The sequence below is a fragment of the Apis dorsata genome, unplaced genomic scaffold (assembly GCF_000469605.1).
Source record: "Apis dorsata unplaced genomic scaffold, Apis dorsata 1.3 scaffold_32, whole genome shotgun sequence".
Taxonomy (NCBI): Eukaryota; Metazoa; Arthropoda; class Insecta; order Hymenoptera; family Apidae; genus Apis; species Apis dorsata.
The window spans coordinates 1,079,742-1,092,410 of NW_006263334.1; the positions used below are offsets into that span (position 1 = coordinate 1,079,742).

Genomic DNA, 12,669 nt, shown 5'->3' on the forward strand with positions numbered 1-12,669 from the left:
TAATTAATCAAATTAAAAATTTAGATCGATCGCTGCCCAAAGTAAAAGCAATAAAATAAAATAATTCAAAAACTACTATCCTTTATATAAAATACTATTCAAATAAAATATTTTCAACTATAGCATAAACGCATATTTATCGAGCGAAGAATTTGTAATATTTAACATAATTAATCAAATTAAAAATTTAGATCGATCGCTGGCCAAAGTAAAAGCAATAAAATAAAATAATTCAAAAATTACTATCCTTTATATAAAATACTATTCAAATAAAATATTTTCAAATCTAGCATAAACGCATATTTATCGAGCGAATAATTTGTAATATTTAACACAATTAATCAAATTAAAACTTTCGATCGATCATTACATAGTAAGAATAATAAAAAATAAAATAATCGAAGCTATTATCCTTCGTCTTTACTCGGGATAAAATATTTCCAAGCCCGTTACAAACATGACGAGGGCGAATAAACGACGGGGCAACAGTATCCGGTCACGGTTGGAACACTAGCCGCGTATGAAATACCGATGAGTCGGTGATGAGTGGAAGGCCGATAGAGAGGAATAGAGAAATCGATATCCCGGGCACGAGAGATGATTCTTCGCGAAGCGAAACAAGTTGGTAAATTAACACGTCGAATTGGCGCACACGTGGCGAGGGCCGTGTGGCCGAGTCGAACTTCCGATCGCACACCGGAACTCTCTACCATCCTCGACGAGTTTCCGCGCTGTGTAAAGTTTCTTGCCACGATACCCTTCGGCGTTGATGCTCGAGAAAAAGGGAACGAAAAGTTGGGATGAGGCGCGATAATCGATGTATCGTGACGGTGATTTTAACACGACAGCTGCGTGCATCCTTCATAGGATTCTATAGGCAAGAGGAAAATTTATATATTGATAATTTCTTCGGAAAAACTAATTTTTTTTTTTTTAAACCGCGAGGATCTAGAAATTTCGATTACTTCTCCGCTTCTTTCTTTTATCGATTTGATATATCGAAGCGTGCGACAAGTTGACTTGTTCGGCTTGAATAACTTTTCTGATTTGAATTTATACAAGTTTTATATTGAATTTCTATCGGATTTGTATATGGATGGAATATATAAATATTTTTTTGTTTCTTGTTTTGATTAGTCGATAATTGGTCTACGTGCGAGATAGTTATATATATGAGGTGAAATGTTATAAAAAAGAAAAGAAAATAATTCTTCAATCAAGGGGCGTACAAAGGGAAACGAGAGAGAGTGGAGTAATCGAATATGCATCAATCAGCAGCGAACGTCTATTCGATTTTCTTTGGGAGAATACGTTTATGAATAAAATACAAAGAATATATTTGAATCCAGAAGAATCTTTATCGAAGAGAATGCATTTATATTTAAGAATCTTCGAATCGATTTTCGTAGCGTTGTTGTGAAGAAGAATTATATACATTTACAGCGACCTACATAAAATTTCTTTAGAACCTTTGTCACATCGATTCGCATTGTTTGTCGATGAAGTTGTAACAAATATGCAGCTAGCAAGTTCGAGATGTAATCGGAATTGAATAATCGCACTCTCAACCTAAGTTACTCGAAAACGCGAACATCACGTTTGGTAAAGCGAAGGTATTACTCTTACTTAAGTATCTAAGAGAAAGAAGTTATGATCCTAATACTTTTCTCGCCGAAGTGAAGTTGTGGAACTGATAAAATACGAGGAGATTATTTGGCGATCAAGGAACAGTCTGGCTTAACAGATTCATAAAACTGAGCATTCGAAGAATGTGGAGGAAAAAAGAAAAAAGAAAAAAAGAAAGTTCTGAAAACTAATTATTACCATTCCATAACGACAAAGAAAATAGGAAAATATATTGTTTATTCCCGCAAAATTGTATAATCTTTTTTTTCTTTTTTTTTTTTCGAGGAAGGAATAGCCCCATGCTTTTAAAGTGGCGACAATTTTTATATCGGCATAAGAAAGGATTTTGAAATTCTGCGTTTGCGCAGAAACAGCTTATTCGAGAATGGAAAAGGAATATAATTGCAGTAAATCTCGAACCCGCACATTGGTTGTTCCTGAAATTAAAGCTATAAAGTTGTAACACATGTGTAACATCGCGTCACGCAAACATGGCATCGTGCGACTAATAGCAGACTTTGGTAGTAGACTTCCGTGTAAGAGTAGGTCTGACGAAGAACGACCCGTTTCACCGGCGCCATGCTACAATTAAAAACCTTCAATCAACCATCATTGGGTTGATTGAAATTTAATCTCCATCTTTTCTCTCTCTCTCTCTCTCTCTCTCAAGATGAAATTTCGATAAGAATTTATCGATAAATATTCAACGTACGTTTCTTTTTTTTCTTTCAACGTATAACAATAATAATTGCATCGAAACGATTAACAGCTGATCGAATTAATTTCCACCGATATTTCAGTTTCGATTGATTCGAATCGAAAACCGTAATATCAACAGCGAGGTAACCAGAGGTTATTTTCAGGGAAATTTATGCCGTTGTATTCATGAATTTTATTTAAATTCATTTGTCAACGGGGCACAATATAAATTGTAAACGGGTTAATGGAGCGCCTTCGCGATTCGAAGCGTCAAAGGGCGAAATTTAAATATTATCTCTCTCGAGGTATGACAACGTGGATCGACCGTACACCGCTTATTTTCGAGTCCACTCTCTTCTTTTCGAATTCCGTGGAAACAGGCGGGCATTTTCATTCACGTGACCGTTTCGATTCATCAGACTCGAACGGGCGGAAAAAGATTCCCATCCATCCGCCCATTTCGTATTCGACCTTATATTTTCGCCAACTCGAATCGATGCGCGCTTGCTACCTCTTCTCCAATCTTTTTTTAAGATCAAGAACCGTCATTGACATGGGATATATTTTCGAGGATACTCCAACTCTTTTTTTATAACTTTTTGTTCAACGAATAATCATTAAAAATTTGCAGATACTTTCGTTCGTTTAAATAACGTGATCAAAAGTAATATTTAATTTTCATGGAAATATATTTTTGTAAGAAAAAATCCTATTACGATCTAAGATCCGTAAACAACACGGATGATATTAATATGTAATAAAGATTTGCAATTTTTTTCTTATCTTCTTATCCTCTAATTTATTCGAAAAAAAAAAGAAGAATATGTAACGATTTCGTTAAAATTGTCCATAAAAAAATCTCGAAAATAATTGTGGAAATGTAAATTACGCTCCTTAACGATATAGAATGATATTGATTTTCCATTGTTTGCGATTAAATAACTAGAACGAACTATTTTTCATCTGACGGATTCAGCACGATGAATTCCTCGCGGCGAATATTTCCAACCGAATATGTAACGCTGCGAAACAGCGTTAGAAGGAAAAACAGCAACTACCCTCGAATCCGCACAACAGTTCTTTGAGCCACTTCGTGCTGCTCGGTAAGCAGCGACACGAGGAAAAATTTGCAATTCCATTTGGCCAGACTGCACGTCCTCTTCGTCAACCATCTCGTCCAGAGGAATTTAAAAAATCCTGGACACGTTTTTTGGACACGAAAGTTTTCACTCGGGGCGCGGACAACTTTGTCGTTTTTCCGACCTTCGCCCATTGTACACGAGGCTTGTTCGAGCTTTTACCGAGATTTTCCGTCCACGGAAATTCGAAGGTGAAAAGCTGCGCCCATCGTGGCTGACAATTGTCTCGCAAATTGGCCAACCTGGCCCCGCTTAATTTCTCCACTGAATGCCAGCTGGCCGACCGTTTACGTTTAACAACGTTTAATACAGGGACAACGAGCGTGACTCGTCCATGTTGCGTTTCCTTGCTCGCGATACTAGTGGTTTAGAAATTAGAATTACGAGTGACGTTGTTACTTTTGGAAACGATGCTGCAATTGGCATTTCTCGTAATTTCGTTTAATCGACGTTGTTATTTCCATAATTGTCGCGAATGTGTATCTCGTTTTGAAAATAAAATTTAGATATTTGAAAAATTGATCGTGCGAACGTAACGCGAGTGGAGAGTTTTCGAGTAAAAACAAGTCTGGCTGAAAATTCGCTTGCCACGTGTTCTCGACATTTCAACGTCCAACGTGTCAGGAATTTGGTTCGCGTAAATCGTAACCTATGCTCTCGAGAATTATTTCAACGTAATACAATAGGATGGGATTCGCTTTATTTCGGTTAAGTCTAATGTAAATCTCTTTTGTACAATTGTACAATTGTACATACGTCTATTTTATTTCGCTGTCTATTCTGTCATTAGTAGAAAATTTTCGTAAATTGGGCATCAATTTTTCTCTCTCTCTCTCTCTCTCTTCGCGATCATCGTAATTACTCTTTTTTTAGTTCGTTATTTTTCAACGATATTGTCCCATTTTTTTCCACTCTTATTCGTATACGGGGCAAAATGTATATGGGGTATTGTTAAAAATAATAATAAAAAAAAAAGAATCGTGGAAAAATCGCGACAAATTTGCGTAGAAAAAAAAATATTTGAAACAACATTCGTTTTATATACATTCCGTCCATATTCGTGTGCGAATGTTATACATTTTTTTATCAACTCTCTTTATTCATTTCCGTATTTGGTTATCAATGAAAGAAAGAAAAAAACGATCGAGATGAATGGAATTTTAGCAAAGGATGTTCCTTAATTTTCGCGTATTTTTATTAAATCGATTTTCCCTTCCATCCCTGAAGTTTCGTACAATTTCTGACAAGATTGAATTGTTGATGACAATTCGAAAAAATAAATTTTTATCCTACGCGACGAATAAAACAATTAATCGAAAATATTTTACCTGTTTCGATTCATCTCTTTCAAAAATATTCGAAACCAATAATAAAAATCATGATCATAACACGGATCCGATAAAAAGTAACAAAAGTGGTTTGAAAAATCAATTAAAGAAATAACTTTATTTAAAATACTCGAATAACCATAACCATAGTTGACTCTTCGCGCGATCTCGATCACATTATACGAATAACTTTATTCTCAATTTCGATCCTTTAAAATTTTCCCAAGCTCTCGAAATCATCGATATTCGCATAGGAAAAGAGATTGGCAAAAAAAAAAAAAAAAAAAAAGGATCATATCGAGTCGGTAAAAGGGCAAGACAATCAAAAAGAACAGCGCGACGATTCCATTTAACCGAGCAGATACTCCGTATATATCCCCGGCTGTATTCGTAATATATACGCGTACAGTGTATAGTGCGTGGCGCGCGCTGCCTCACGGACACACCCTATATCGCGATACGCTCGTAAAACCAGCCTGTATCTTTTCGCTCATTAACTCGGCTCAACAATGAGAGTGGGTGTCGGCGTAGTACGTCGAGTACGATCCTTTCAACCCCGTCCATCCACACCCTACTAGTGGCGGCGGCGCGCATGCGCGTCACTCGGTCGGTTCGCGCGTAAAATCGCGACCAGTGGCGGTCAGTCGCGCGTAACACGGCGCGGGGTGCGGTTCGTTCGCGCTCGCTCGTCACGAGACTGCCCCCCTCTCCTACGTTTCTCTTGCGTTCGTTCGTTTCTCTATAGTATAGTAATATATTCGTTCTCGTTCTGGCGATTCTTTTGTCGTTCTATGTCGCTATGTCGTCGCGATTGGGATCGATGACTCTCGATACACGTTCGCTCGTACGTATGTGCCGCGTGTGAGAACGAGAAATAGGAGGAGGAATGTGGTTCGCGGGAGGCTGGTGCGCCTTCCTGCTATTGGCGCTGACATTGTACCAGGGCCACGTCCATGCGAAGAACGATAATTGTGAGTAATTCGATGAGTTATTTTCGCACACATCGGTTTGAGGCTTGGAGATATACGAAGGTATATATATATATACGGTTGTATATAGGAAAGGAGGGGAGTTTCTAGACGGACGTTTGGTCGACAAGTGGTTGCGAGAGAGAGACAGGGGTTGTCAGGGTTGCGAAGGTGTTGTTGTAAGGGGTGTATCGAAGGGATTGGACGTCGAGGTGTGGTTGTTGGATAAGCGGAAGAATTAAAATAGGAGAAAAATTATGATGAATGGCGTATCGGGAATATGTTGATAGATTTTTTCGGCCGCGTGTGTACTATAAATAAACTTTTAATCTAAAAATTTTTTAAGATGCGTGTAAAATTTAATCGACTGGATTCTATCGAAATTATTCGAATAATGAATATCCATTGATCGATGAAGTGTTATTCTATTAGATTCACCAGACAAATCTCATTATCGTAATATATTCGATTAGATATATCTCTCGAATAAGAATTGCGCAATATCGAATATATCGTTAACTTACCAGTTTCTTCGAATTTATTTGCGAATAATTTTGAAACGATAAAGTATGATAAATTCCGATATAATTGCTAATACATGGATAATAATAAAATCGTATGGAAAAAAGGAATAAAAGCGTGATATGATAAAAGATAATAATATCAATGAAAATATTTCGAAATAATCGATAATTATAATGCGTTGAATTTTCGAGCAGAAATTACGATTTTCTTCTAAACGCGATATTTCATTTTCAAAAAACGTTTCGATTGTTTTGTCCAAATTTCATTCACGATACGACGTCATTCCGTCGTACGATGAAACTGATCCTGTAAATACCGAACAAATTAGATCATTCTTGCGTCCTTTGGCAAAGTTTTTGTTTCGAGTAAATACAAGCGCACGTTCCAAAAGTTTTGTATGAAACAGGTCACACTGTTCACGCGACATAACTTTCAGTATCCTAAACTTGTTGTTCTGAATCTAACAAGTTCAAAACGATAAAAACACGACAATTTACGTCTGTTTGTTCCAGAGCAGAAACTTTTTCGTGTTATTCTTCTCTGTTTCTACGATATTATTATCTGTATCTTTCTTTTCTTTCTTTTCTTTCATATCACGAATAATGATCGATATTTTTGTACAAATAATATATTTGAATAACCGGATGTACCATTACACAATAGGCTTTGTGCGAAATTCAACGAGCATATTTCCATTTTGCAAGAACTCAGATTAATGTTTCATAGCGATAATTGTTTCTGCTACAATACCGCGGTAACGATTCTGCGTTATTGCTAAAATAGATTATATTTTTTCATATCCGCTAAAAATATACATATATATATATATATATATATATATGGAAATATGGTCATATAAACTCGAATCTCGCACAATATTACAAAATATAAATATAAAAGAATGTAAATCGATATGAAAATATAGAAATCGCTGTCATAATAGATAACGCTATTCGTTAGCACAAAAATTCGCTCGTTTGAATCGAAATAAGCTCCACGAATATTTCTAAACATCTCAGAATATCGTTGAACTTCTTCTACTCGATAAAACTCATTAACTCGTTATAATAATTCTTCCATTGCCCCGCGAACTTAATTCCACGAATTTACGTTCATTAACGTGTGCTTCAAACATTTGATGCTCGACTATTTTTTTCGCCCATTATCGTGACATTTAGAAGCGGTCGATAATTCATTTGATAAATCGCGGGACGGAATCGCAGCGCGGAGAGAAAAGAATTACAAAACCGCGTTTCCCACTCGTCGGGGACAGATTTCCATCCTCGAAGCGGAAAATCTCCTCGCCATTATGCCGGTTGGGGGAGGACAAAGCCCGTCTAAGCGATCTTCTTTCCGCGATTAAATCCACGGATGCCTGGCCACCACGGTCTCCGGTTATCGTGCCGCTTAATAATCGGAACGAAGGCGGTTTAAACCGCGGAAACAGTCGTCCCGGGACAGATTAACGGCTGACGATCCGTTGTGTCCCAGGCAAATTTTCCTCGCGCCCGAGATTACGGTATTTCATCGTTGACAAAGCGTTTTGACCATGCGTGGGAGCAAGGGGGAGAGGAGAGAAGGTTTGGATTTCCAACCAATCACAGCCGAGATCTATTCAGCAAGATTTACGCGACGAACACGGAGGCCTCGGCGAGAGATATTTGCACCCGCATTTGCATGCGTGATTAGGCTCGATGCTGCGAGCTCTACGAGCTTTTGTCCCTATTTCGCGCGAGTTTCGCGCTGTATCATATTCGAGAACTCGATGAATTTTATTATATATATATATTCATCATGTGTATTCTGTCGCTGTTTTTATTCGTATTTAGATTCGTAAGTTTAGGATTCTAAGTTAAATTTGCTTAAAAATTCAAGCGGAAAATTTAACGTTGCAGATATATATTTACGATAAAGGTTAAGAATCGAATTTGTATATATTTCTTGAAATGAATAGATTAAAACGTAGGAAGATTTTCTGAAATTAAACAAAAATAGAAAATGTAAAGAAATTGCAAATGATTGGTTTATTTCTTAATTTTTGTTAACATATCTCAAATATCTAAAATTAATAAATATATCGATATAATTTTAATGAAAAGAGTTTTGCAAGATTAAATTAAGATTTGAAAATTAACTTTTATTTGTTGATAGTTTCTGAAGATGTATAAAATTCATAGATATCGAGCAGATGAGATATCGGAGAATTTTAAATTTGCATCACTCCGATAATTGTCTCTCGATTCTAATTCTTATAATTTAAAATGACAAATTCGATCGTAAAATTTATAATAATATATCGAAATATAATTTGTATATACTTTGCATAGTTGATCGATCGATCCAATTTCCAAAGTTTTCCAAACTATGAGTAGTTTGCATTTCTAAATTAAAATATTCAGGTCAGATTTGTTTAAAATAATAAAACGATTGCACGGTTCGCGGGATGTTTTATTTGAATCTATCAAATTTACAAACCGTATTTCGCTTCCTCGCTACTATATTCCTTTATAAAATATTCAACGGGCTTAATGAGCGCGAAAGCAATATTGGAAATATCTCGAGAAAGCCGTTTGTCCTACATTTCGGATGCCCGTAGATGCATTAATAGCCTAGAATTATAATGCGAATATATGCAGGTTGAAAATTATTTATAAGAGGCACAATCATCACAACTTTGTTTTTTTATTCCTGGAATAATACATTTCTACGGAACTCTTTATACCTTATACTATCGATCCACGATTCACGATTCGAATATCTTCCATTTCATTCCGTAACCACATCCACTCCAACTTCTCTCATCATCTTCGAAACGATCGCATCGAAAAAAAACAATTCTTTCGAATTCAACGATTCATTTTCCATTCATTTTCACTCTTTAACCACACCTTTAATCCTCCCTTCTAATCCTTACAACTATCACACCTCTCCTTACCCTCTACCATTTCTCCCCGCGCGTCCATTCCGCGCGAATCGAAGCGCGCATCGAACAGGAACAACAGAAACTTTCCAAACTCTCCTTCTCCTCCTCCTCCTCGCCGATCTTCTTTCCTCTTCTGTCTCGACGAAAGAAAGAAAGAAAGAAAGAAAGAAAGGAAAGAAGGAAGCATCTTCGCTCGCCGATAACATTGTTTCCAGTAGTTGTTGCGGGCAGAGTCGCGTGCGGATCAGATAAAAACGTGGGAGGAGAGGGGGGGAGAGGAGGGGTATCTCTATCCGGCACGGGGTTGGAAAAATTTCGTCGGCGCGAGCAACGTCGGTGGTTCTCTTTCTCTCTCTCTGTCCTCCTCTCCGAAGTGCTTCTCGCGGCTTAATACGGATAGCGCTCGGTTGCCGCTCAGACGAGCCGTGGCGCGCTCCAAGAGAGAGTAATATTGATCGACGGAGTAGCGGGCTTACATCGTCCCAAGAGGGAGAGAGCAGTCGAAGGGAAGAGGGTGGCGAGCGCTCGAGGGTGGCAGAGCGCGTGAGAGGGAGAGGGAGAGAGAGAGGGAGAGGAAGAGAAAGAGGTGGAAGAGTAGGAAGGAGGGAAGGGGTGGTTGGTGGTTGCTGGAGGGTCGAAGGGCCAACGCGCACAACCGTGGCCAAAGGGTGCTGCCTCTCTCTTTCTTTGTCTCTCCTTGTCTCTCCTCTTCCTGGACGCGTCCCGTTTTCTCCGTCCCGTTTTCTCCTTTTCTCTCTCTCTCTCTCTCTCTCTCTTTCTCTTTGCGTCCCTCGCTAGGTTTGTTTTGCACGCGACTTTTCGTGGAACCCAAAGTTCTTTGTAGTTACTTCGTTCGTCTCAAAGTTCCCTTTTGAGGGACCGTTTCTTCGCGCGATTGAATTTTTCCACCTTTTCTCTCTCTCTCTCTCTCTCTCCCCCCTCCTTATATCGTTCCGTCTCATTTACCACTCCCTTCCCGCCCCGCTATTATCTTCTCCAGTCTTTTAGGTGTCCAAGTGACAAGATATATATTTGAGAAAGCGTGCGAGTAGATCGAAGAAAGTTCACGATACGGCGAGTAAAAAATTCATGAAATATTCGTCATTGGAGAATTTCGAGACAGCACGTATATATNCGCCGCCCATTCCTCGTCAATTATTCGTCGTTACATTACGCGTGTCCATTCACCGTGGTCGTTTTAAAGCTACGTGACCGATAATCGATTGATCTTTGTCGAATTTGTTCCCGCTGTGGGAGGCTTGGAACGATCCATGCGAGGATTTAAATAAATTTTTAAACGAATTATTACGAATTCTCTTATTTATCGAAGAATAATTCAATCTTTTCGTTCCACGAATAAATATTTGACGTAATTCGTTCGTCAAAGATAATTTTGGAATGATCTTAATTTTGGAAGTTTGCATTGGAAGTGTAGCAAGGGGGAGGACAAAGAATAATTTTTGGAACGTTTTCTAGAACAAAGTTTTTCTGTACAACGAGAGAAAATTCTTTTCGTTATCCAAATATTTTATCTCTTTATTTAAATTAGAATCCGGTTAATTTGAATCGAGGATAAAATGTTCGAGAATATTTATTTTTTTTTTTTTTTTTTTTTTTTTTTTTTTTTTTTTTTTTTTTTTTTTTTTAGAATAAAACTTAAAAACAAAATATTTTTCCATCATTCCATTATTTCTATGTATACATTTCAATTTCTCAATTCCACTTCAAAAATCTATTTAAAATAATTACATGAAAGAAACAATCAATTTTTCTCTAATCAATAAATTCACTTCGTGAAAAGAAAAATTCTTGAAAAAGTAATTTTATATAGCACGACTTTCCACATTAATCGTTAATTTTCACTCGAAGAAACATCTGATTTACAATTCTCTACCATTGCCACTACCGCACTCCATTCATCTTACGCGCTAATGCAAATTTACCCTTCCGATACGTTCAAATACTTGTGCATCTAATTCTCCTGTACCATCTCAAACACACGTATACACACAAATTTTATCCGCAATCTCTCTCACGAATCCATGCATTCGTATCGAATGAATCAGCCCGATCTCGTCGCGAAAGAAACAACCGTTCCATTTCCAATAATCGTTACGAGACATTTAACCATCTGTTGCTCTAATTCCATCGTTCACCCTCCAATCCCTCTCATTTAAACCTTCCAGATTGTCCAGGAATCCGATAATCCATGCCAGAAATTAGCCACGTTTCCTTCTGCGATATACATATTCGTTCGTGTAAAGAATCGTCTAGTTTTCTTAAAAACAAATAATACTTTAAGTAGTCCTTAGTTCTTCGTATTAAGTTATCTATATTCTAATTTATGAAAATTGGTCAAAGATCCATTGATCCGCGTTAGAATTTAATATTTTCTTTCGTGATATAGTTTTCTCGAAATCATTCGAATCTATCCATTTTCGTTCGGAATAACAGCGGTTTTGAACGATAAACGTGTTAAATTAATTATCACCTCTATTGATCCAAATTCGATCCGTCGAATCTCACAATACCTTGGAGATCTTTCAAAGACGCAGCAACCAATCCCTGCCAAGAGTTAACCGCGTATCCTTCCGTGACCAGATACGCGATACTTTTATCGAGAATCTTGGTTCCCTCGAGAATGTTGCCGGCCCACATTCGAGTACAAGGTTGCAACCAGCTGCAACCACCTCATGCGGAAAACTACTCTCACGCCTCTGCTTCCGATGACCCCCAGGCAACACGAGCGAAAACTTTTCAATCGAGTTTCTTCGCCACCCCCTCCTCTTCTTCCTTGTTTTTCTTCTTTTGTCTCTCTCTCTCTCTCCCTTCTCCCCATCTCGAAGCTCGTCCTCTCGAAACCAACCACCCCCTTACGACTTTCAGCCGTGAAATTGTCGCGAGCGAGCGAGTTTTATCGAATTCGCGAATTAATTCGCTCCCCTTTGCCGCGTTACGATTCATTTGCTCCGTAAGTTGGCTTCGAGCTGTAACGAAGTTTGGGAAAATGGCGCGATAGGCCGAGGAAGATTGTTCCGAGGAGCAGGAGGAGGAGGAGGAGGAGGAGTTGGAAGTTGAGGGAAGAAGTAGAGGAATTGGGAATAGTTTCGAAGAGGAGAAGGAAGTTTTGGATACTTTGCACGGAATAGTCTTGTTTTTAAGGGTTGTACAACCCTCTCCAACATCCAATCCTTCTTCTTTCTTTCGTAATAAATTTGAGAATCGATCTGATGATACTTCGACGCGATGCTCGCTGTTCTCTTTTTTTTTTTACATTATTTTTATTCATATCGATCGAGTATTTTTTTATATACGACAGAATGGAACAGGATCGTTCAAAGAATCGACGATTCTTGTGTCTTACGTTTGATTTTTGATTTCCCTAACTTTCCCTTTCAATTAATTCGTTACTCGGATGATATCAAGTATTTGTTCTCATGTATATATATATATATATATAT

General features: G+C 37.8%; 1 protein-coding gene across 3 annotated transcripts in view; it reads left to right on the plus strand.

Moving 5' to 3' along the window:
- LOC102676128 overlaps positions 1 to 12,669 on the plus strand; it is a 204,429-nt gene that overhangs the window by 92,519 nt on the left and 99,241 nt on the right. The window contains exon 1 of one of the 3 annotated variants that reach the window (XM_006608262.2): positions 5,408 to 5,763. The exons of the other annotated variants lie outside the window; for them this stretch is intronic. Within the exon in view, the coding sequence (XP_006608325.1) occupies positions 5,679 to 5,763 (85 nt within the window). The 5' untranslated portion in view covers positions 5,408 to 5,678. Of the gene's footprint in view, positions 1 to 5,407; positions 5,764 to 12,669 lie in introns of those variants that run through there. 3 annotated transcript variants of the gene reach the window in all.